This window comes from Crocodylus siamensis, chromosome 14, assembly GCF_052110815.1.
Source record: "Crocodylus siamensis isolate JL-2025a chromosome 14, ASM5211081v1, whole genome shotgun sequence".
NCBI lineage: Eukaryota > Metazoa > Chordata > Crocodylia > Crocodylidae > Crocodylus > Crocodylus siamensis.
Genome location: NC_143408.1, coordinates 5,044,531 through 5,068,752, shown reverse-complemented (window position 1 = coordinate 5,068,752; position 24,222 = coordinate 5,044,531). Strand labels below are relative to the sequence as shown.

Here is a 24,222-nt window from a genome sequence, read left to right as displayed (position 1 = left end):
GAAGGCTTTTTGTAATACCAAATAGAGTAAGTTCTTAATTCTAACAACAGAACTAGACCAAAATCAGGAACAAAGAGGCCAGTGGAGTGCACAGCCTGCAGTGTTTGGACTGAAAAGTCTGTTTAGTGCTGGCACTCTCAGAGCTATTATTTTGATTGCAATAAAGACTGGTTATATGCGTCTCATGTTTCACAATACATTCTTTCTAAGTTACTGGAAGAAAAAAGTTCTCTGCTCCCAGAAATATGCCTGAATTACAGCTGAGTAAGAAGCTAGTGATAACTGACAACAACATTTTGTATATAGTTTTATCTCTGGTGTGAATATTTTGCAACCTTGAAAAAAAATAGAATCACAGAACTGACAAGGACCTCAAAGCTCATCTAAGTCCAACCCTGCATAGAAACACTGCCACAAAACTATCTTTTACAGACACAAGTACTCCTTCACCCCAAATTTTAACTCCTTTCCCCCCTGGCAATATGCCCTTGTGACAAATCCTGGAAGAAGTTTTACAATCCCTTTTTGTGTGTTTGGAGGTTGCTTTTTCCATGCATTTCTGTTATTACAATGATGTAAATTCAAGGAATTGAGGACTCAGTGAATTATCATCTTACACTAACCCTGACCACTGAGACACTGACCTCAAAAAGGCCTCTTCCTGTTTGTGCTCACTCATTTTCCTTAGCTTTCTGATATTCCCTGCCAGATAAAGAGAGAATGGCAGAAACTCAAATTCTGAGACAAGATAAAATGAAAAAAGTTCCTCAAGACTTTTGCTAAGGCTGTTTTACAGCACATGAGAACTTTCCTATCAGCCTCCATCACAGCTGCCAGATTCTATTGCAAGAAAGCAAGCTAGGGGGTGAACTATTTAATCTATCCTGACTGTTTGCAACCTGATTCAGAACTAAGCACCATGTGCTGAAAAGGCTTATGGTTCTACTTCACTGAAAAGATCATACACTTTTAAGAAGCAAAACAGCATGGCTCTGTATCTCTATCACTAGCTCAGAGTCCAGTTGCACTCCTGGAGTTCAGTACATTCACTCATCAAAAAGTTCTGGACACCCTTAAAGGAGTTGGGCCCAGACTTGTGAATCTGACCCCTGCCCATTCTGCCCTGTGAAAGAATCAGGGACAGTGGGTGCCCCATACAGCCAACACACCATTCAGAGATTCCTGTTTCATGCACCCACAGTCCAACTGACATTGGAAGAGCCTCCTTCCTCCTCCCCACAGCTAGACACATTCAATGTTGCACCTCCCATTCCTAAATTGTAGAGACAAAGGCTCCCTGCAAGCTCATCTAAATGAAACCACTATCCAGACTCAGGCTAGGACACAACGGACTCAGGCTAGGACACAATGGAATATTAGAACTGCCAGCCAGGATGAGACCCAACTAGCTCAGTGCTCTGTCTCCAACAGTGGCAAGGAACGGATGCTTCAGAGGGAGAGTATAAGAAATGGGTTGTGTGGAAAATCATACTCTCCCAGATACTCAAAGTCATACATCCTAAGCCTGAGTTCACACCCCTGGTTGTTGTATTTAATAGCCCCATGGACGGACGTATCCTCCATAAAAAACTGACCCTGATTATACTATTAGTCTTCACAAGGTCCTGTGGCAATGAGTTCCACAAGTTATTCATGTGCTGGTAAATCAGTATTCCCTTTTGTTTGTTGTTAACCTGACATTGATCATTTTAAACTGAAAATAGTTTGGTGGCAGTGATGGATGCTCCTCTCCCATTAATGGACAGAGGGCAGACATCCATTTTCATCTTTCTCATCCCCTCTGTGCCATTTGGAAGGGCACACTAAATGAGCAGTGACAGGAAATGGTACCTTACTTTGGAGTCGTAAAAGATTCCATTCTCACTCTGGTCCTTTTCAACAGCCACGTGCAGCAATGAGGTGAACCAGTCTGACCATATGGGCTCATCTTCCAGCAATATGCAGGTGACACAGCTCTCCCTGTCCTTCATCACATATGACCACATCACTGCCACCATAGCCAAATGCCAAGAGCTTGACTGAAATCAGATCATGAATAAAGAGCAGTATGCCACTGAATCCAGGTCCCACAGGTAACACTGCTGGGCAGATGAAAGCAAGTTGAAGCAGTAATGGTTGTGGTGTAGTCTCATTCAGTTGAAGACACACACGCAAATTCAAGCAACTGAATATTACTATGCTCTCCAAAACCTCTGTGAATAATGTTTCTGGACAGCTCCATCCCATCCTGGCAGATTATGAGCTGGCCTCGGTTTTACCAGATGTCAGCACCCCTCCAATGGACCACAGTGATGCAATATACCTGGGCATAAAGACTTCAGCGGCTAGGAATCTCCAATGAACAGAAAATTCTGCAACACACTTCTGCAGCACCACAGGCCACTATGAGTACATCCAGGGTATTCTCTGTTCTGCGCAGTCGATCCCTTCAGAATTTTGAATCAAGTTCAAGGCTTCGGTCCTTATCTTCAAAGCACCCTGTGGTCTGGCCTCAGGATGTTTAAAAGACCACACAGTACTCTGGGAGGGAAAAAAACAACACAGCTGAGAGCTATATTTCTCTGGCAAAGGAGACCTCTTTGCAAGAAAGATAAGAGCTCATTTGTGTGGATCACTGAACCTATTTTGAGACTGTGGAATGAAGAGTCCCAAAAAAAAGACCTGTACTTCCTTCTTCTCAAAATGCAAGGCACATCTTTTGACCTCAACTTCTCTGATATCAACACAGAGCAGCAATGTTGATTTATTTATTTTTTAAGAAGGTAGAAAAAGACCCCCAAAAACCAAACCAGAGTTCTTAAGAGTCAGCCAAAATAAGATGCACCAGTGCACATACTTCTTCTGTGGGGGGGGGAAGTGAGAGAACACGTAGCGCATGAGAGACGTCAGAGGCGTTATTCAATGTATTGCCGAGGGCACTCAGATGTGACAGTGATGAGCACAACAGAAGAACCAGCACTGGCTCCTGGAATAGCCTTGCAACTGAAGCCACGCGACAAGCACCTGCACCCTCAGCCCACACCAGCATTGTGTACATCAGCTGTGAAGCATAAGGCAGCATGTCTGAGAGTCCATGAGGGGGAGAGCAGAGACCCCACCTCCGGTAGGATAATCACGTGTGGCACCTGCTACAGCAGTGGTTCTATCTTTAGACCCAAGGCACTCTTCCTTAGACTCAAATACCCACTTAGACACCCTCGTTAGACTCAAGTCACCGCTTCTTTGACTCAAACGCCTTCCTTCTTAGACTCGAGGCATCCCTCAGACTTGAAGGCCGCCTCTTCAGACTCAAGGAACCCCTCCTTAGATTCAAAGGCTGCCTCTTTCAAGTCAAGGCACCCCTCATTAGACCCAAAGGCCCCTTGTTAGATTCAAGGCATCCTTGTTCATCTCAACGGTCTCCCCATTAGACTCAAGTCACCCCCCCTTAGACTCAACTCCCCGCTTCTTAGACTTGAGGCATCCCTCAGACTCCAAGGCCACCTCTTTAGACTCAAGGCCCCCTTCATTGGACTCAAAGGCTCCTTCATTAGATCCAAAGCCTCTCTCATTAGTTTCAAGACACCCCTCGTTAGACTAAAATACCCCCTCGTTAGACTCAAGGCACCCTTGTTAGACTCAAGGCACTCATTAGACACAAATGCACCCTTGTTAGACTCAACCCCCAGTTAGACTCAAGGTACCCTTGTTAGACTCAAAGGCTGCCTCTTTGGACTCAAGACACCCATCATTAGACCAAAGGCTACTCATTAGACTGAAGGCCCCCTCTTTAGACTCAAATCACCCTTGTTAGACACAAGGCACCCCTCGTTATATTGGAAGTCCCCTTGCTGGACTCAACGCCCCCCTTTCTGACTGTGGGCAAACAACACAGCAGTTTTCCCGTTGGAAAGCACTGCGCTCCCGCGTGACCACACTCTGCTCAGGCCGGGGCCACCCAGGGACTACACCTCCCAGAAGCCCCTGCGGCCGCGCCGCTCCTTCCCCCTCCCGTCGGGGCCGGGTGACGTGATCGAGGGGCCGGGAGTCGCGCGCCGCTCCTGCATTGGCCGCCATTTCGCGGCGCCGACGCGCGCTGCCGGCTCTATGAGCGGGAGCCGGTGAGGGGGTTGGACTTCCGGGGTTGGCCCCGCCCCTTCCACCCGGCGTCCCCCCCACCCCCCGGGGGGATGCAGGCGCGTGCAGCGGCCCCGTGGGCGGAGAAGCCTGGGCGTCTACCCCCGTGCAGCGAGGATTTGGAACTGATGTGGCTAATTTGACCTGGAATATGAAAAAAATTACAAAAAATGATTGGAAAAATGCCAGTTGCAAGCAGTGGGGCGCAAACCCCCTCCCTCGAGCAGGGGAGACTGTTATCCCAGGGCGCCTGCGCGCACTGTTATTGCACAAGCGAGAAGAGCCCCGAGCCCACCTCCTGCACTCCCCAGTCAATCACAGCGGCCGCGAGTCCTTGTGGCAGCCCCTTGCACCAGTAGGAAGCAGCCTTCGCCTCCAGCCAATAGGAGCTTTGGGGGAGCTGGGTGGGGGCGAGAAGCTGTGCTGAAAGGAGCGGGTGGGGTTTGTTTTCCTCTCGCGAGGCTTCGCGGGATCCCGGGTCACGTGGGGGCTCCGGGCCAATCGGCGGCGCGGAGTGTGGTGCCGCTGAGGCTCCCGCCAAATACGAGCGGGAGAGGCGGGCGCGCCCCGGTCACTGCGGCCGCGGGGGGGTCGGGCCTGAGGGAGCGGGGCCGCTCCGCCGCATGGCAGGTACGGCCCGGGGCGCTGCGCCGGGACAGGGCCTCCGCGCTCGGCGTGTAAAGGAACCGGTGGGGAGGGGGGATGGAGCCTCCTCAGAGCCCGATTTGCCGCTCCGCTGCCTCCCTGCTCCTGCTCCCTGGCTCGGACCTCATCTCCCGCTCTGCTTTCTGCTCCCTGCCCCGTGCTCCCCTGCCTGATCTTCTGCGCTGCTGCCTGCTCCTCGTCCCTCCCTTCCCTGTCTGATCTGTTGCTCTGCTTTCTGCTCCTTTGCGTGCTCTGCCCCCTGTCCTGTGCTCCCCTGCCTGATTTGCTGCTCTGCTTTCTGCTCCGTGCCCCATGATCCCATCTGCTCTGTACCCCCCTGCTTCCCTGCCTGATCTGCTGCTCTGGTTTTTGCTCCCCTGCCGTGCTGCTGCCTGTTCCGTGTTCCTTACTTCCTTACCTTATCTGCTCTGCGTGCTGCTCCCTCGCCTGATCTGCTCTGTGCTGCGCCCCGTGCTCCTCTTCTTGATCTGCTGCTCAACTTTCTGCTCCCAGCCCCATTTTTCCCCTGCCCCATCTGGGGCTCCTCTTTCTTCTCCTGGGCTGCCTGTCGCCTCCCTGGTCTGGGGCACTTGTGACACGTGTGCTGCTGGTCAATTAACGAGAGCAGCGAAGACTGGCACCGTATCGACTCACCGGAGCGGATGGATGGATGGGTCTAGCACAAGATTTCGTTTGCTGAAGCTTGCTTCATCGGATGCTTTAGCCCAGGAAAGTGTGTGCTGTATGCATCTCTGTCCTGGTTAGCGTAAAAGGTGCAGTTCTTCCCTGCCGTCTACTTGATTACAGATCGACGCGGCTAACTGTGTCTATACATTAATAGAAGTGCGATCAGGCTAAGGAAATCCTTTTTTTGTTTTTGTTTCTCTGTTTAGTAGGAAATGCTCATTTTGCATAATGTATCTAGTGATGACAGCACGAAGTATCAGTTTGTTAATATGTCTTAAGTGCCTGTTGAAAACAGAGTTAAATGTAACTGGGCAGCTGTTTATATCTGCTCTTTTGTCTTGCAGCTATGGAATGCAGAGACAAGCCAGTTGTTCCTACAAGAAAATTAGTGCAAGGTACGCTTATGCAAGAGGGGTGATTTTTTTTTATTTCCTCCCCCGTCCCCCCCCCCCCCGGTCCCCCAACAACTTGCTTTTTTTAATGTCTCAGACTCAGACCTGGCAAGGTTCGCTAAACGTATCATGCTTGAGTGCGTAACATATTCTTTGCTAGTCTGCACTAGGTTTTCTTGCTTTTTGAAGAACTCATTAAGTAACTTAATGGCTAATTTCCCTCTGCTGATTTTGTACAGCTTTACTTAAATAGTGAAATCTTACTGTTTCAGCTCGGTTGCCTTTCAAGCGTTTGAATCCAGTACCAAAGGAGAACTATGATGCAGACGTGGAAGTCAAGAAAACTAAAAGCTCACAAAATGTCTTTGGACAAAATAACGACTCTTCTCTGGATACGTCCCACGCTTCCATGGACAATGTGGAGAATGACTGCCAGTTGGATCCAGAAATGCATTTTGCTCCAGAACTGGTTAATGGAAAGGGTCCATTAGATGACTTTATACAGAAAAGCACGAAGAGTAACACAAGTGAAACTGTACTTGTAATTGACTTGACAGAGGACACTGACCACAGACTAAGTGATGAAATTGACCATGGTAAATTAAATTTAGAAGCATCTTCATCTATAGAAACAGCTAATGGAATCTTAGAAGAAGATGCAGACCAGTTAAGTCCATTAAAACCCCTTCAGAATACCCGAGTGGATGCTTCAATGGATACCAGCTCGCCATGTGAAGCTACAGCAAATAAGGATGAAGACTTGACAGATGCAACCAAATCTTGTTCTGAATTATCAAATACACCATGTAATGATTTAGAAAATAAGAGAGCCAATGAGAGTGAACTCAAGGGGATCATACTGGGGAGAAAGATGCCTGTTGTAGTCCTAGAGGATATCATGACTGCAAGGTCACCCAAAGTTGCATCTCTAGAAGGAAGTATGATATCAGAAAGTGAAACAATGGGATCTTCTTCTCCTGAAAGAGACTCTGTAATTACCTTTTCCTCATTAAGCTCCCCCTCTTCTATCAGCTCACCTGAGGTGCATCCTGCCCTAGAGAACAAGAGCAATACTAGTCCCTTAGCTTCAACGCCTGTTCGGAAGGTTGGTCTCTTTGTTTTATTTGCGTGTAGCCAGCAAGATTTCTCATCTGCAACTAAAACTAAAAGTTTTTTCAATACCTTTGTTTCTAAAAAATATTGGCAAATGATATAATATAAAACTGATTAATCTCTTTGCGGGTGAAATTTGCAGCCAAGAGATGATTGGCTCCTTGACCTTTTTTTTAAGTTACATTTTGAGCTGAAGTGTTGGCCTTTCTTTTTTTTTTTGGTTCTAAAAGTACTCATTAATATGCATAATGTAAATATATTTCAAGCAGTACATCCTGTTGTCATAGATTAGCTCTGTCATAAGATACCTGCCTTATGACTTACTATGTTAGGACAGAGTGTGGGAGAACAGTGTGGTAAGGTGTTATGTGATACTGTAGTCTCTCATGTTCCTTTATGGGGATTGTGAGTAAACTTGGAAATAATTCATACAACAGTAAGACTTTCAGCTTAACAATGGGAATTCATTGGATGTTATCACCTACAAGTACATACAAATATGTTCAAAAGTAATTTCTATATGGAAACTGCTGGAGCCTCAGAGAATCTGATGAAGTGAGCTCAGGCTCACAGAAACTTGTGTATCTCTGATTTATGGTAGTGTTATAAGGCGCATCTTTCCATTGTGTTCTGTCTGAGGGATAGACAACCACACACAAATTGTAAGTGTTATTTTGATATATGACCAAGGTAGCTGTAAAATCCCTTATGCTGTAGGTGGCAGTGAGAGAGACGGGGTAGGTGAAAACCTTTACATAAGCCTCTTAAAATTGGTGTGCAAATCTGTCCTGCTGTCAGCCATCTTGTTAAAGTATACACCATCTGAACACGGCCAATAGTTATCCCTCGCCTGACTCTTTTCCTAAAGCAGCAATACAAAGCTACTTGGGTCATGTGATGCACTTGGCCATTTAGTACCATAAGTAGAATAAAATGGTAAATATACACCTAAGCTAATTCTAAACTTCTACTACAAGGTTTGTATAGATTTAATTTTAAGAACTCATTCATTTATTTTTTTAGCTTATGACTTCTGTTCTAGTGCTAGATCCCTTGAAGCATCATGCATTCTGGTGCTGCATTGAAAGGGAAGCTTTGGGTTTTTTGAGACTGCCATCTGTGCTTGTAAAACTGAAACAATTAATCAAATGGCTTGAACAGAATTCAGATGTGAATAGGCTTTTCTGGAACCTACCAACCGAGATGTAAAGTGGGAGTTTCTCCTGCATGAAGCACAAAGGCCTGATGCTTAAGACTCTGTTAAACTAGAACAGGCCTTGTAACTATGCTTTGGATCCTGCAACTCTTAGCACAAAAGCAGGACAAGCTGTCTGGTGTGCATAGTCGCTCAGCTTTTACTGTCAGATTTCTTACAGAGGAAGAGTTTAGGGAATTCAGGGTTGAAGGAAACTTCCCTAGGAAGAAAGATTATGTAAGGAAGGGGCAGCCTAGTATAAATGGAGTCTACTTTCTGAATGGGAATGAAATTGTGGAGGGCAGTACGAAGGGGGATAAGAAAATTGGATGGAATTGAAAAACTCCATCATGTAGTATCGGCAGAAAATCCTATTGGGCTGTGAAATAATTGCCCAAGGCACATCACAGAAATTCCATTGCTTAATCATCTATGGGTTAGAGAAAGAACTCAGGTGTATTGAGAAAGCTATTCTGCGTTGGTGGAGGTTTGCACTGTGTGACACAGTGGATCTCTTCCTTCTGTTAAATGGATGATTTGTGCCATTGGTGAAGAAAGAAGAATTAATGGGTACAGTTCATAGTTTCAATCCTTGAATTGACAGCATGCTGCTCTCCAGTACTGAAACATGTCTGTTACACTTCAGATATGAAAGATGTAGTTCCACGTTTTCAAAGCAAGGTGGAATGTTGTATCATTGGTGTGTGAATTGAATGGCACTTCTTCAAGAGGGGAAAATGCAGCAAGTGTGTCACTTTTGCCCTGGTTCCTTTAACAAAGTTTGACATATAAAATGCTGTTTGTAGAACTTACCCTCCTTGTGGCAAGACCTGCATCTTTTGTACATCAAACAGAGTGTGTGTTAATGCTTGCTTGTACTGATCGAACATATGTCTTGGAGCAGGCATCTGGAGTTCAATGAACTCTTCAAATGAGTAAAACTTACTTTGTACTACTTGATCCATATTGAAACAGATCAACTGAGAAAATAGATTTGCCAAAGCTGATGATAATGCATAAAAACACTACAAGCAAGCTAATAGTACCTTCAGTAAGATGAATTCCAGTCTTTGGTACTGTATTCCACATGTTGTATGTAGACTGGGTTTTTTGGGCAGACGAGATGTCTTTTATCAGACCAACTAAACAGTTGGAAAAAGTGTTCTTTGCAAGCTTTCAGGCATAAACCCCTTTACCCTTCTTCAGGCATAGGAAAAGTCAGGCATAGGGGGACACTTTTTTTTCCTATGCCTGAAGAAGAGCGCTTGTGCCTGAAAGCTTGCAAAGAACAGTTTTTCCAGCTATTTAGTTGGTCTGATAAAAGATCACATGTACCCATAGAACCTTGTCTGCTTATGTCCTTAGAGCAACACAGCTACAGCCAACAACCTAAAACATGTATGTGATTTTTTTTCTACGTAGTCTGAAGAAGCCTATTTTGCAGGCTTCAGCCAGTAGCTGTTACAGGAACAAGAAAAAGGTCTGTATAAAAAAAACTTGTGATGTACTGCTGTTGATGGAAGGAGACAAGCAAGAGGAACTGTCCTTCAGTTCTCAGACTCGTTCATGACATTCCTTTTATTTGGGTACTGAAGCTTCAACATCACAGTAAAAATCATGGTATGCTGCATCAAAACACTTGCAGTCTGTAGGAAGTGTTTTTGCTATGACTAGAATTCCCTTTGTTATGTATATGATCTGTAGTGGCTTTGACTTGTGCTTGCAAGTGCACACATGTAAATACAAGCCTATCTTGTATTGCTAAATATACTATGGGGCAGAGTACTTTGCGGGAGTGTGTTCAAGTTAAAAGCCAGAGCTTAGTAATACATAATAAGAATTTTATAGCAAATTGAAGAAAAATAATGGACAGTCTGCTCTGCTGGTTTAAGAACAGAGTTGGAACATGACCCTGAATTGTAGGAATACTCGTGCCATCCACTTGCTGACACAAGCAAACTCTTCCATAAGCAAACTTTCATGGAATAACTGCTAATAATTTGGGTACAAATAATGATATATATATATATTAAAAGATCATCTGTGCCTTCTTATTTCAGGTCTCTCAGAAATGTCACAGAAGTTCTGCGGAGAAGGAGAGGCTGAGATTGCAAAGAGTAAGGCATTTTCACTGACATAGAAAGTTTACCTGCTGTGCTTTTGCCTTCAATAGTAAGCAAAGCCCTTTGCATTTCCTTTTGGTCCACTTCTTAACATTTCTCTTCCTGGTTCTTTTTACCAATGAGAATTGGAAGAATTATGAAATAGTTAGAGGTTGCGTATTGACAGCAGGGGGCATTTGTATGTCTGAGCACAAGTTTCATTGGATTCCAGGTGTAGCAACTTATGTGTTCAAAGCAGAGGAGTTATTTTTGGGGGGGCTCTTTCATTCTGCTAAGCACACCAAGTTCTTGAAGATATTGCATAGGCCCTGCAGTTAAGAAAATAGCTCAAGTCTTGGGATATTATTGGTGTTGTAACATTGCCTTAGGGGCATGGCAACCTATACTGTCAAATTACTTGACATGAACTAACACAAGTGCCTACGTTGGTTAGGCATCTGGATGAGGTCATCTGACCCCAGCACACTTTCCTGCGTAGGCAGGGGGTCGAACTCTGATCTGTTGAGGTTCGTTCCGACCCTAGCATCTATGAATCTATGATATGTCATAGATAGCAATACTTCAGATTGCATAAGAAATAAACCAGTTGCATAATGCAAATGGTATGGTGGGTGTTATGTTCTTAAGTAAAAGGCTGTCCTTCAAACTGCTATTTAGATATCTAAGTGAGAGAGAGAATTTGTATACATGAAGTGGATTTTCTTATTGGGAATGGCTTTAAGAATAGTCAAGGCCCTTTTATGGACTGCATTCCAGGCTATTTCCCAGGAAATATTTTGAAACCTAACCTAATCCAACTCAGAAGACAGTTTTTCTCCTGGCTATTTTTCCACACTTGAATGTTTATCAGCAAATGTAATGACTGAAACATTCAACAAAATAAAACACAAACATCCCTCTCAGTATCCTGAAAAGAATCAGAGCTTGGTCAACAAATGACTTCCCATAATGGGGACTGGGGGAAACAGCCAGGAGAGAAGTTGTGCCTCATTACAGGGGCTGGTGATCCCTTGAGAACCAGAATCAACGAATATTTGGGTTGGCCAGAGCCACCATTAACCAGAGTGAAAGGTCCTCTGATGATGTCTTTGTGCTCTGAAATAACATGAGATGACACCATCGCGATATGCCAGCCACTCAATGCCAGACCCAGCGCTATGGTCTATTTGCATAAATTTGTGCACCTCTCTAACTGATGATGCATAATATCAGTTAAAACAACGCTTACTGAATTGTGTTTGGTAACTAGGATCAAGAACGTGCAGACAAACTGCAAAAGTTGCAAGCAGAAAGGGAGGAAAAAGGGAGGCTGAAAGAAGAGGCAAAAGCTGCAAAAGAACGGGCCAAAGAGGAGGCAAAGAAAAAGAAGGAGGAAGAGAAAGAGCTGAAAGAGAAAGAAAGGCGAGAGAAGAAGGAAAAAGAAGAGAAGGAAAAAGCTGAGAAGTTAAGAGTGAAAGAAGAAAAACGCAAGGAGAGGCAGGAAGCTTTAGAGTACGTGGCTTTGCTTTTATAAATGATGGAATTGAGCTACACACACACGCATGCACACGTGTTTGGAGTGGTTTGAAAAGGTGAACACTTCAGTACAAATATAGCAAAACCACATCAACTGGATTAAACAAATTATGCGTGTGTCCATGCCCTGTGTCTGTGCTAGGGAGTTACCCATATTGGTTTCTAGATCAGTACAGTGAAAAACAGTTAAACTGTGTACCATTCTCTAGTCCTGAGAGCTTTTTCTTTTCAAAAATGGGCTATAAAGTGATATCTTGGTTTGAAATAACATGAAACTTCTTTTTACCATCCATGAGTTTTCTTTTCATGGCAAGGCTGTAGGCATTTTAATTTGGTTGTGAATTTCTCTGGATGTTGGCCCTCTAGCTCCTTAAACGGTTTGTTCCAGTCAAAAATGCTTCTTCCTTATGGTAGAGACAGTTGAAAACTGTCTTGCTAGTAGCATAGACATGGCTCAGCAAATAAATATCCACTGTAGAAGGCATGATGCACCTTTTTATTGCATAAATTAATTAGTCTTGGTTTAAATGAATGGGTTGTCTTTGTTTTGTTCATACAGTACCTACAATAGTGCATGACTTCGGCTCATTAACTCTACTAAAGTATTGATAATTAATTTTGCTTTGTTGATTTTTGTGGCAATTCCTGAAAATGAACCTTTATCTTAAAGGGCAAAACTTGAAGAGAAAAGGAAGAAAGAAGAGGAGAAACGGTTAAAAGAGGAAGAAAAGGTAAACTTCTCTAGCTTTATTTTGGAGTCTTGCTCTTCCTTCCTAAGCTGTGCTACAGCAGTCAGCTAGTGTTCTTCATTACTCTGCCCACATAATGCCCTTTCTAAGCCTGTTATCCTCAGTCATCCATGAATGTCACAGGAGATGTGATTCCAGCACAAGGCAAGGTTAATAGTAGTAACCTCACTGGTTTTGCTAATTGTTATGTTGGTGTCCTCATTCATGCTACATTCTTCATAGAAATAAATGACATTTTGTAGAAATAAATGACATTTTGATTATGTTCTCACTGCACTGCAGGGACTGGGTAAATGACCGGACCTTCATACCTTACTTTATTTTGGATATTAAGATGGGTTTCACTTTAGCTCAGTGAAATAAGACTGGATCCTAGGACTTTATATTCATTACTTTATATTTTAACTCTAATTCCAGCGCATTAATGCACAGAAAGCAGAAATTACCAGATTCTTTCAGAAACCAAAGACGCCACAAGCTCCTAAGGTGAGAGATACTGCTAGATATGTGCTATGTTTCTCTATTTCATGGGTAATCTTCTAAACCAAAATGTAGGAGGAACAGAATTGGCATCTATTTATAGTGGTGACTGCATAGGCTCATTATGTTTGAAATCCAGTTCTCTCAACTACTAGCCACTTACAGAGTGATTACAAGACTTGAATTCTCTTGAAAACATCTGTTGTATTTCCTGTTTGTGAATTCATATTTCAGGCATCTAGTGAAATGATTGCATATTAGATTTAGCATTTGCTCTGTATCCTGAATAGGGTGGGTTTGTGGCTTGTTAGGCATTTCATATATTCACATTTGAATGTTCCTGAACTCGCTTTCATTTCAGACCCTTGCTGGCTCCTGTGGGAAATTTGCTCCCTTTGAAATTAAGGAGAACATGGCTCTTGCCCCCCTCAGTCGTGTTATCCTTGAGCAAGAGGTTTTAGATCAATTGGATCAGCTCCTGAAAACACCGAATAGCGATGTCTGTTTCTTCAAAGAACTGAAGTGTCGCAAGCCACTTAAAAGTAACCCTACCTTTATCAATAACAGCAGTGCTGACACATTTAACAGGTTAGTCTGTGTTTCATAGTCGTATCGGCTCTGAAACCAGTGTTGGAGAATGGTTTGTAACACTATTGTGGATTACAGAAAAGTGCAGATTTCTTTTAATGTTAGTCAGCTTTGTGTGAGAATTAATCACCCCAGGAAGCAGTATATTGTCATCTAAATTTCCTTGATTCCACAAGGAATCCTCCCAAATCCTTCTCTGCAGGAACTCTCACACTTCAATAGTGTCCAGTGTAGGAAGACAGCTTGTCTGGAGTATGGCCCATATAAACAATGTGGATTGGAAAAAAAAATTGCTGTTAGTTTATCCTTTGTTTTTAATGATCTCACCCAGACTGGGCCATCCTTTTTACTGAATAACTCCACTAGACAGCTTTGTCCTTGTAAGCAGCTGGTGTTGACCAATTAATCCAGACTTCTTAGAATGGTTTAAAATTGCTGAGTTAAAGGTCTTATGCTTCTCTGAGCTGTTGTGGATTATGATATGACCACTGAAGGCAGTATTTATTTCTACAGTGATGTGGTGGTGGTAGAGAGCTGCCAAATGGACACTGTTCCTGAAAGGAAGAAATTTGGCAGGATGAAACTACTACAGTTCTGTGAGAATCACCGACCTGCATACTGGGGCACATGGAACAAGAAGACCACTGTTATCCATCCTAGGAACCCCTGGTCAAAGGACACTGTAAGCATTCACAAGCAGTATGGCATAGAGTCCCTTTTCAGTTCTCAAGGTAGACTCTGTTCAAGTATCTGTACCTTCTTGTGCATTTTAGATAAGTCATCTTTTGCTACTCATGTTTTCAAAAATACTTCATGAACATTTGCCTTTCTCCCTGACTATTGAGGGGTGACATGGGCATTTCTCGTTACAGAAACTACTGGATTATGAGGTAGATAGTGATGAAGAATGGGAAGAGGAGGAACCAGGAGAATCTCTCTCACACAGTGAAGAAGTAAGAATTCCCATGCTAGCCAGTCTTCTTTGGGGGTTTTTGTTTGGTTGGTTTTGTTTTGTTTTGTTCGGTTTTTTGTGTTTGTTTTTTTTTTTTTAAATCTCCATAACTGCAGAGCCTGAGGCTTTGGTAGTCTCGGATCAAGCAAATGATACTGCTTTTGATTTAATTTGGGTTGGGGTTTTTGTTGCTCTTAAAGGTTTCTTTGATCCTGTTATGTGCAACTTCTAATAAAGTCAATTTCTTCTCCAGGATGATGAGGAAGAGGGAGAAGATGAAGATGATGATGATGGTTTTTTTGTACCCCATGGGTACTTATCTGAGGATGAAGGAGTGACAGAAGTAAGTGATTCCCAAAGACGTTTAATCCAACTTTCTTGACTATACTATGTTGTATCTCTCCTTACAGAAAACTGTGCAGTTGTAGCCATGCCACCTCTAGAGTTCTGACTGGTGGGGTGAATTTCATGCTTTGTTACTTGAAGAAAATACAGTGTGCTCTGTATGGGATACTTCTGCTTACCAAGTCAAAAAATAGCAGAAATGAAATATGTAGTTTGAGTATGCTAGTAAGACCATCAGTTAGCATAGTAGTTTTGCTGTATTACCAAATAAGTACATAATGCAGCATTTTTTTGTTCAGGTCAGAAAAAATCCAGCATATGACAGGTGTAATGTAGAGTCTCTTTTCCACGCATCACACTGTATAGGAACAAGTTGATCAGACTTCAGTGTGTATTGCCTATATTAAAATTGAAGAAATGTCTTGCTTAGTGGTGAATGGTGCAGATGAGGGTTAAATGGGGAAGGGGGTTAGCTACAAGAAATGTAAGGGTTTTTTTATTTCTTTTGCTTCCAATAAAAATTTGCACAGAATAGTAAATAGTGGAGTGGTTTGAAATGCATCTGAATACAGTAGTGAAATGTAGTGGTGCTATTTTAACTGCATGCCCAGGAAACTTTTGGGACATGTTAGAAACAACCAGATGTGGAAAGGTGAGCTTGTATGGGTAGTTCTTTTCAGATAAAATGTGCTATCCCCTTGGTGTGAAAACCCTAATCTGACTTTTCTAACTGGGAGGGGAAGGCTGAGACAGGCAGCTGATAAATAACCATTTAAATGCTGTAGTTGTAGGGTTTTAGGAGGGTTGGGGTGGAACATACTGGGAAATGGTCTACAATGAGGTATCTTGGGAACACTGTGACCTTCTTTGTTCTAGTCCTGTGATTATTTAAAGATCTCTTGGAGATAGATATTTAGTGCATTGTTGTCCATTTATCACACAGAGTAGTAACGAAGTTTTTTATAGAGAATGGTATAAAGCAGTGGCACCCAGCCTTATGGCTACACAGGTCAGATGAGCGGTGTGGTGTTAGTCTGCTGGCCCAATCCCATGTGCAGGGCCACATTATCTGGTCTGCAGGGCTCTGCACATTGCTGGAAATTTGGCAGCGGGAAAGTGGCATCTAATGCTGCTACTGCTTTCCAGCCATTAAATTTTTGGACGCACAGGGAGCAACATGGGCTGAATAATACAGCGATGTAGGCCAGGGTTGTAGTACCTCTAGTACAGAATTAAAGCTTATTCAGTTCTCCTAGAATTAGTGTATCAGCGTGTACGTGGTTTAACTTGACTTTCAGGAGTGTGATCCAGAGAATCAGAAGGTCCGTCAAAAGCTGAAAGCGAAGGAGTGGGATGAATTGCTGGCCAAGGGGAAGAGGCTCCGGGTCCTTCAGCCTGTGAAGATTGGTTGCATCTGGGAAAATGAACAGAATGGCTGCAGTACAAATGCAGACCTAAAGGTGCTTCAGCAGTTCACAACTTGCATCCTGGAACTACCTGTTGCAGACGAAGATCTGCAGACACAGAAAACTAGCAAAAAAAGGACGAAAGACCAGCAAAGTAAGACTGGGAAGAGCTGTGTTCTCCACTTCAGCAGTGGACTTATAGGCCTTCTCTGAGAGAGTGCCTCACCTACAGGTCCTAAATTGTTGTTTTAAACTTAGGATGAGTAGTTACGATAGGTCTCAAATCACAAGTGTTTTCAGGATTACATTGTAGAATATGAAAGCAGTCATTCTCCCCCCCTTGCCTGCCCCCCTATATAGACATAGACGCTTGTGCACATGGTCAACAGACAATTCTAGCTACATGGTATGGAAATCTATGACTTTCTTTGTGGCAAAAAGGACTTTATTTAAATAAAAGTTTAGGAAATCAGAGGAATGGATGGAGGAAGCAACCTGGGACTTGATGTTTTTTGGCTTTCTAACTCTTACATTCTTAATCGCAATATGCTGCTCAGTGGAGTGGGGATGAAGTTTGACTGTAGATCTCTTAATGCTGACTAGCAGAACTTGTTAGTCACAAAAGGATGGGGAGGAGCTTGTGAAAACAGGGGGAAGGCTTAAGAGTAGGAGATGAATTTGAACTCCTAGGTTCTCTTCCCAAATGGCCTCTGTGTTAAAGACCACTTAGTTTGACACTTTCTGATGCACCTTGTTTACTCTGAGCTTTGGCCCACAGGCAGTAACATGCTTGCAATTTATCTCTTGTCTGTAGTTCTGAGACAGCTGCTTCCACTGCTCCATGGAAATGTAAATGGGAGTAAAGTGATCATCCAGGAATTCCAGGAATGCTGTCGCCAAGGTCTGTTCAATGAAGCAACCACAGATGGCAGTGACACTACTCCTGCCAGCCCTAACAGCTCTCGCCCACAAACTCCTGTCAATGAGGACAGTGCCATCCCTTCCAAAGCCAGGCTAAAACGAATTATTTCCGAGAACTCTGTGTATGAGAAGAGACCTGAGTACAGGATGTGTTGGTATGTCTACTCAGAAGTGCTGAAGAGCTTTGATCAGGAACATCTCCCTGTCCCTTGTCGGTGGAACTACACCACACAAGTCCCATCTGCAGCCAAGGAGGATGGTTCCAGCACGCAAGGAATGGCAGTGATGCAAACCACCCCCGTTTCAACAAAGAGGAAGTCCACAGGAAGCATGTCCATCACCAAGTTTATGAAAAGACCTAGGGATGCAGAACAGGTAAGTCTGTACAGGTACCTTTTATGTATCAAGAAGGGAAAGAGAACAAACCACAAGTTTAAAATACTGATCTTGACTCGTGATAGGCTTCAGTGTGTCAGATTTGCATAAAGGAATGCTGGCATGAATGAACTAGCACTTGTACAACAGCTTAATACAATATGTAATAATAATATAAAAAGATTGGTTGGGGGGAGGTAATGCATCCAAAGAGGTGGACTGCTTCTCCAAAGTGTTTTTGCATTTGTATAGACGGTCTGAAAATGTCAATGACTTTCTCTTTCTCTTGGATGTGGAGCATAAGAGCAACTTACTGGAGGAGTAAAAGTGGGCAGGGCTTTATCCTACATCAGCTGCCCTTTGATAGCTGCATCTCTGCACAGTCTTAGCCCCCATGTACAGTGGGGTAGGCTGCTGAATGTGGGAGAGTGCATGCAGGCAGTTACTGTGGAGCAGCTGATGCATGAAAAAGCTCCACCCTCCTATGAGTTGCTTGGCCTGTCCATTTTAAGTTATGATCATATCTAATCCAGGAGCATTTCTTGACCTGCCCTTGCCATGCTGCAGCATTCATTCTGTATGTTGTTTTGCATGCACGTGTTGCTTCTAAATATGTGTCCTTGACTCTGACTTGACTCCAAGGTTTTGAGCTTGTGTCTATTGCAGCATGCATGATGCACATTCCTAGCTTTTTTTTTATAAACTGCATAATAAAACAAACAACGGGGTAGCTGTCCTAGTAAGAGTTACAGGCTTCAAATGCATAATGAAACAAGAGACTGAACAGCATTAGACTACTTGGGTTTCCTTGTGTTGCTCTCTCCCTGCTTCTCAGTGTTAATTGCAAGTTCTAATAAGAATTTTGGTCGGTGTGTTGTTCTTAGTGTCAGTGAAAAGTTAAATCCATTTCAGGTGCTGTCTGTTCATAAGCTGGAAGCAATCAAGTATTTGTGAAGGCTACAACAGGGGCTTTTAACTGCATTGTACTTTCAGGATGTTCTCACCTGCCAAAATGTGAATTTGGGATGGTGAAGAGAATACCAGTGTCTTTGTGCTCAGTTTTGAGTTACTTGCCTTAACGTGGACACTGGAACTGGGTGTGAATTGAAAACCCTTAATCAGCAGACTGCATACCTTACTTGCATCTCTGCTGCCAGTCTCAGAAGCGGTGACAGTCGCCTTACCTGCCTGCTTCTTTCCACCTTCCTTTTGGCTTTTCCTTTTCTCCATTTGAAGTTGTTTTGAGCAACAGCTGCTGGGCATGGCAGCTTGCTCTGAAGCTCTTCCTCCCCATAGAGTTCTGCCTGGCAGTTTTATTGGTCTGTATGCTGTGTAGGGGCAGGGCCTAAACATTTTGCTTTGCTTTTGCTCAGGGAGTCAATTATAATATGCAACTCTTCTGCATGAGGAATGCTGAAACCAGGGGCCTGGTAATCCCAGTGTCATTAGTACACAGCCACTTGGAAGCCCTGGGGGCTTTGAAGGGCAACTGCTTGAAGTCAGACTTCACCATGGAGGTGCAGTGCAGTTGAGAACAAGGTGCTGAAAGCTTTCGGAAAGACATCTTTAACCCTATGGCGCTCAATGTTCTGGCCCCATGGGCTGGATGAGTGGTGTGGAGCTGGACCAGAGAGGCTGGATCCTATGCATGGGGTCAGATTGTGCACACCAGCTCAGCCACCAGATTTCCAGACCTCTGGGGATCCCTGCAGGCTCAAGATCGAGCACTGCTGCTTTAAAGCATTTGTGCAAGCAAACTTGTTCCCTTTTGCTACTAGCCTCTCACTGTTCCTCCCCTCCACAGACCTGGTGCTTGTGGAAGGATCAAAAATAGCTTGTTGGGTGAAAGCAGCCAGGCCTGCTCTTTAATGATGGGTCTGACAGCATAGCATCTGGCATTCTCTTCCAGCTGCTGTTGCTCCTCCTGAAAGCAGTGGGCAGCTCTTGCTCAGCCTGAAGACCAAATCATACTGTTTGTTTGTTTCCATAAGCATTGATTCACGGATTGGAGAGGAATGCATGTAAATTTTAATGAAGGACAGTAGAATTTAAAACAAACTGAACCCTATCCTAACCAGATATTGCTAATCTGATTGTGGGAAGAGCCTACCCAAGAATCTACATTAATTTTTTTTTTCTGATGACCTTCTAACAGAAGTCATTTACTGTGGGTAGGTGTGACAGCCCTCACTTCCTTTAATACCTTTCTTATGCTCTCCTTAGATGAAAGCAGCAGTCAGCACTGAGCTCATCACTGTTCTTCAATCCAAGGAAAATCATTTAGACCTAAATTATTTTTTTAAAAATATTCCATATATTGCCTCTGAAAGGGAGAAACTAGCAGGAAAATAGTGACTTTCAAAGTGACAGTCCCTCTTGGTATAAAAAGATGTAATAATTGCATCAGTAGCAAAAAACGGGGAAATAAGCTGTTACAATGTGACAGTTAACATCCTATGCTTTTGTGGCATAAGTTACAGCAAACCCCTCTTTCCTTCTTCACTATTTAAAGTTTTTCAGCAATTTAGCTCCTCTGTATTGCTACAGGAGCAGATGAATGTAACCGTTGCAACACCTGTAGTGCTCCTGAGTGGTCCCTCCCCTTTTTAAAGCTGGGCACTATCTATGCTTGTTCAAAACCTTAATAGCAAAAAAACCCCTATTGAAATAAAAACAAAAATCTCTTTCAGGCAAAGCTTGGGCTCGGATCTCAGCCAAGAGAGAACATTCCATTTCTCCCTTGCACAAAGTCAGTAATGTAGCCCACACTTCGTTTCATGAACGGTCTTTAGGAACAATAACTTGGCAGGTTTTCTGCTGCACATTCCTTTATAGACATTGACTTTTGTCAAAGGGCCCGGTCTTTGTCTGAAGCAAAATTCCACCTCCCCTCGGTGGAAACACCCCTGCCTTTTTTGCCCCTGTGGGATAGCCTGAACATTGTATAAGAAATGCTTTGCACGGATAGGCTGTAACTGCTCTCTGTGCTGTTATTCCACTGAAGAGTTCATTCAGTCATTTGCTTGTTAAAGTCACTGGCCACTTGGTTGGTACTGCCTCTGATGGAGCTGCTTGACTTGTTTAAAGGCTGAAGTTGTGGAAATGGATGGATTCCAGGCAGACACCGAGGAAGAGGAGGAAGATGATGACTGCATGATTGTGGACATCCAGCCCAACAAAGGTGAGAATTGGGACTTCTGCCAACTTCAGAACTCTGCTTACAGGGGAGGGAGCAAAAAAGAATGGGAACAGGATGTTTAACTGCCCACCCTGCTCCCCACGCCTCCTATCTAATTTTTTCATGCCTGCTGTTGTGGTGCAGAACAATCCTTCATCTCTGCACATTGCTGTTGCCTTCCCTAATCTATTTCTACTCTTTTGTCCCAGATTCAGGAGTCCCCTTAGCAGCACCAACTCTGTGCCTTGTTCTTCTGCCCTTAGGCTCAGCACTGCTGCCTGCACTCCTGTAACTTCATAAATCAGCACACCCACTTTCCCCTGTCTTGTGGGTACAAAGATGGCCCTCTTTACTACTGCTCTGCTCAATGCCTTGCCTAGTTATAAGGATTATAGTTGGACTCTGATGCCTAGACGAAGAGATGATCCTGATTCTCCAGTAAAAGTTCAGGACTAAGTGAGGCTGTGGTTGTGTATAAGCTCACTCTGCACTTAAGTGAATTGCTTTTGGCTGCTTGGTTAGCTCTCAGTCACTTTTATTGGCAGTTAAAACACACTTCTTCTAAACATTTCTGTGAAGATATGTGAAAAAATTTTAAAAGACCAAATTAATCTAAAGCCTGAATGTTGGCCATATCAATAAATTTCAGTTGCTGTAGCAGTGATGCTTGCTGAGAGATGCCTGAAGCCTGTGACTTCAGAATATCTTGTAATGGTTGTAAGCTCCTCAAGCAGGAGCCTTACCTAACTGGCTTTGTAAAGTGCTGTGCACACACCGTGTGAGTTTTAAAACTCCTCCACGTGAAAAGTAGACCCTGGTTATTACCTGGTCCCATGTATTGGCTGTTGATAAACCAAACCACCCCTTATCAGCTGGAACAGTAGGGATGGAAAGTGTAACTGCTCCCTTCATCTCATGGGCTTTAAATATTGTTATCTTCATAGAATGTTTCGCCAATCGTTTTGGCACAAACAGCTTGAAATGCCACTCCATCTCACCTGTAGCGCTCAAAGTTCAAGTTCCCCTGTGATAGCTTCAGCAATAGAGATGTTTTTTGTGACACTGTCTCTATAGAGCCTCATTGTACAGTGCCAGACAGAGAGCTTTTCTTTAGCTAACTGGTGCCCAGTCTTTTTGCCCCATGGGCCAGATAGCTGGTGCCAAGTCTTGTGCACTGGATCCAGACATGCAAGTTGTGGTGACTTGGCAGTGGGGAGGGAGAACGGTATTAATCACCACTGCTCCCCTGCCACCAAATTTTGCTGACCTGTGGGGAGCCCCACGGGCCAGATGCTGTAGGTATGTGGGCTGGATTTGGTTTGTGGGCTGGGGGGGGGGGTTGAGCACCCCTGCTTCAGATGGTAGGCAAGGGGTACATGCATGTTCCTTGAGTTCCATAGGCAGCATAAGCATCCTACTCCAAGATGACTCCTGTCAGCTGGCTGGGGTGGGTCTCTCCTCTTCTGCTGCTTAATTGACAACATTATGTAAACATTTTCTTCCAAGTTAAAACAAAATTGGCTTTTAATTTTCAGATGCACTCAGTGAGCCTTTGCAATAACTTGAAAGCAGAGCACCTTCTGGGCTGGAACCTCCTCTGCTCGAAATTTTGGCCTTCCTGTTCAGAAGGTTTATTTATTTTCCTCAACACAGCTGAACTGGCTTAACATGGGATTTCCTTTAAATCCATGTGATTTAAAGCAGTGAAAAGAGCTTTGTGGGCCGTCATTTTTAGGCTTAAACCATGCATAGTTTGGTTGAGCTGGAGTTGGATGGAAGCAGGCTTAGAGTGATCAACTTTCTGAACAAGTGCCAATGCAGGGGGAGGTATCTAACTAGTGCAAACTCTGCAGAGAGCAAGCCTGTGCCCTAACATGAGAACATGTATTGTAGCAGCAGCAGGAAAATTGCACTGTTTCCATGAAAGCACAAAACCTATTTTTTGTACTTCACAGATTCTAAGTCCACAGTTACTGAAACGGCTTTGGAATTGGATGGTGCAATTGGCCCCATGCAGGAGGATGCTGCAGTCAGCCCACCCAGCGCAGTTTGAGACGTAATACTTACTAACCCCCCTGTATGTATGTAGAAATCTTTAGGAAACTTTTTAAACTTTGTGTATCTTTAATACAAGATACTTGTTTAATATTTCTTGTAAAGAGAAGACAGCACTTTGTTCTGCTTCAGACCAGATGGAAGCTTGAAATTTTTCTAGTTCTAGTTTCTTAGCTAAAAAATATTGCATATTAATCTGTCTTTAATAAAGCATTATGAAATTGTGATACTTTTTGTATGGAAGGTATCTAACTCATGCTCTAAAGTTAGCGTGAGATCTTAAAATATGTAAGCTTACTGCAATGCCAATGGTAAGTCTTCTGTTCATAATTCTGTATAGCCTGGCCTTTGGGGCATAAATGATGACATGTACAATTATATTTGAATTTTTGCTACCCACGTTATCTGGCTTTTCTGGTTTTCCTTCCTATAGGGACAATAGCAGGGGCTGATGTTTGGGGGCAGGAAGAGAATGTATATGAGATGGCACCCATGTGCCTTTCTGAAAAGGCCAATACCAATTACAAAACTGGCCAACAATTCAATTCAGAACTGTGTGAAGTGTGCTTGCCTACAAATGTCTCATTTTAAAACCTTGCTTACTGTACTATGTGCATAGTGATTAGTAGCTGTATCCTAAGATGTACCTTTTAAGTGTACCTTTTGGCATATGCCAAGGGAAGTTGTCTACATGTTTGGCTGGTCCTTGTCATTCAGAGAAAAACTTGAGAAGTTGCAGCACATACTGAATTTAATGTGAAGTCCACACCTCAAAGAAAGGCTATGATCATACTCTAATCGGGTGGTGAACATCACTCTTCACTTCCAGAGTACGGGGCTTGTTTCTGGTCCCATAAGCAACTTTTTGCTTGATGTGTCAGATATCATTTGTATTTAATCTTCTTGTTCCTACTCAACTAGATGAATTTCATAAACTAAGACTTGAAGGGACTGTTGGGATAATCTTGTCTGATTTAATGCAAAGAGGGTTGACTGTTCTGTATCATGTCTCCGTATAGCTGGACCACAGCATGTTGTCAGAAACAAGCTATAGTAGGACTTGGTAATGGGGAACATTAGGCATACCTTAGTTCCAGTTTGTACTCTTCTGCTTTTAACATCCAGTCCTTAAATCCCATTTTGTGTGGCTTTCTGCTAGAGTGCAGCCCTCCTAGTACTTGACTGTCTGCAAAGGTACTTTTGGAGAAGTAGGCAATTTGTGTAGTTTCCTCAACTTTACTAAAATGCTTGGCTTCAAGTATTTTGTCTCTGGCCTTCATCCCTTGATGGGATCTTCAGCTACTGTGTGTGTGTGCATGCGCGCGCGCGTGCTGCTTGCTCTACTGCATGATGGCTTGTTACACTA

General features: G+C 43.5%; 1 protein-coding gene across 3 annotated transcripts; it reads left to right on the top strand.

Annotated features, from left to right (window-relative positions):
- The first annotated feature begins 4,620 nt into the window (after positions 1 to 4,620).
- Positions 4,621 to 23,795, top strand: CHAF1A (chromatin assembly factor 1 subunit A). 3 transcript variants are annotated; one of them, XM_090027585.1, is made up of 15 exons: positions 4,621 to 4,767; positions 5,814 to 5,864; positions 6,134 to 6,966; positions 10,230 to 10,286; positions 11,542 to 11,783; positions 12,478 to 12,538; positions 12,974 to 13,042; positions 13,398 to 13,624; positions 14,138 to 14,306; positions 14,497 to 14,577; positions 14,830 to 14,919; positions 16,220 to 16,481; positions 17,142 to 17,623; positions 20,711 to 20,804; positions 22,757 to 23,794. In XM_090027585.1, exons 1-15 carry the CDS (start codon positions 4,761 to 4,763, stop codon positions 22,852 to 22,854), a joined length of 2,823 nt encoding a protein of 940 aa, XP_089883711.1. In that variant the 5' UTR covers positions 4,621 to 4,760; the 3' UTR covers positions 22,855 to 23,794. The 3 variants fall into 3 exon arrangements, with proteins under 3 accessions (XP_089883711.1, XP_089883713.1, XP_089883712.1); XM_090027587.1 differs by lacking the exon at positions 4,621 to 4,767 and adding an exon at positions 4,790 to 5,511 and having other exon boundaries at positions 22,757 to 23,795; XM_090027586.1 differs by lacking the exon at positions 4,621 to 4,767 and adding an exon at positions 4,790 to 5,555 and having other exon boundaries at positions 22,757 to 23,795.
- Positions 23,796 to 24,222: the final 427 nt, after the last annotated feature.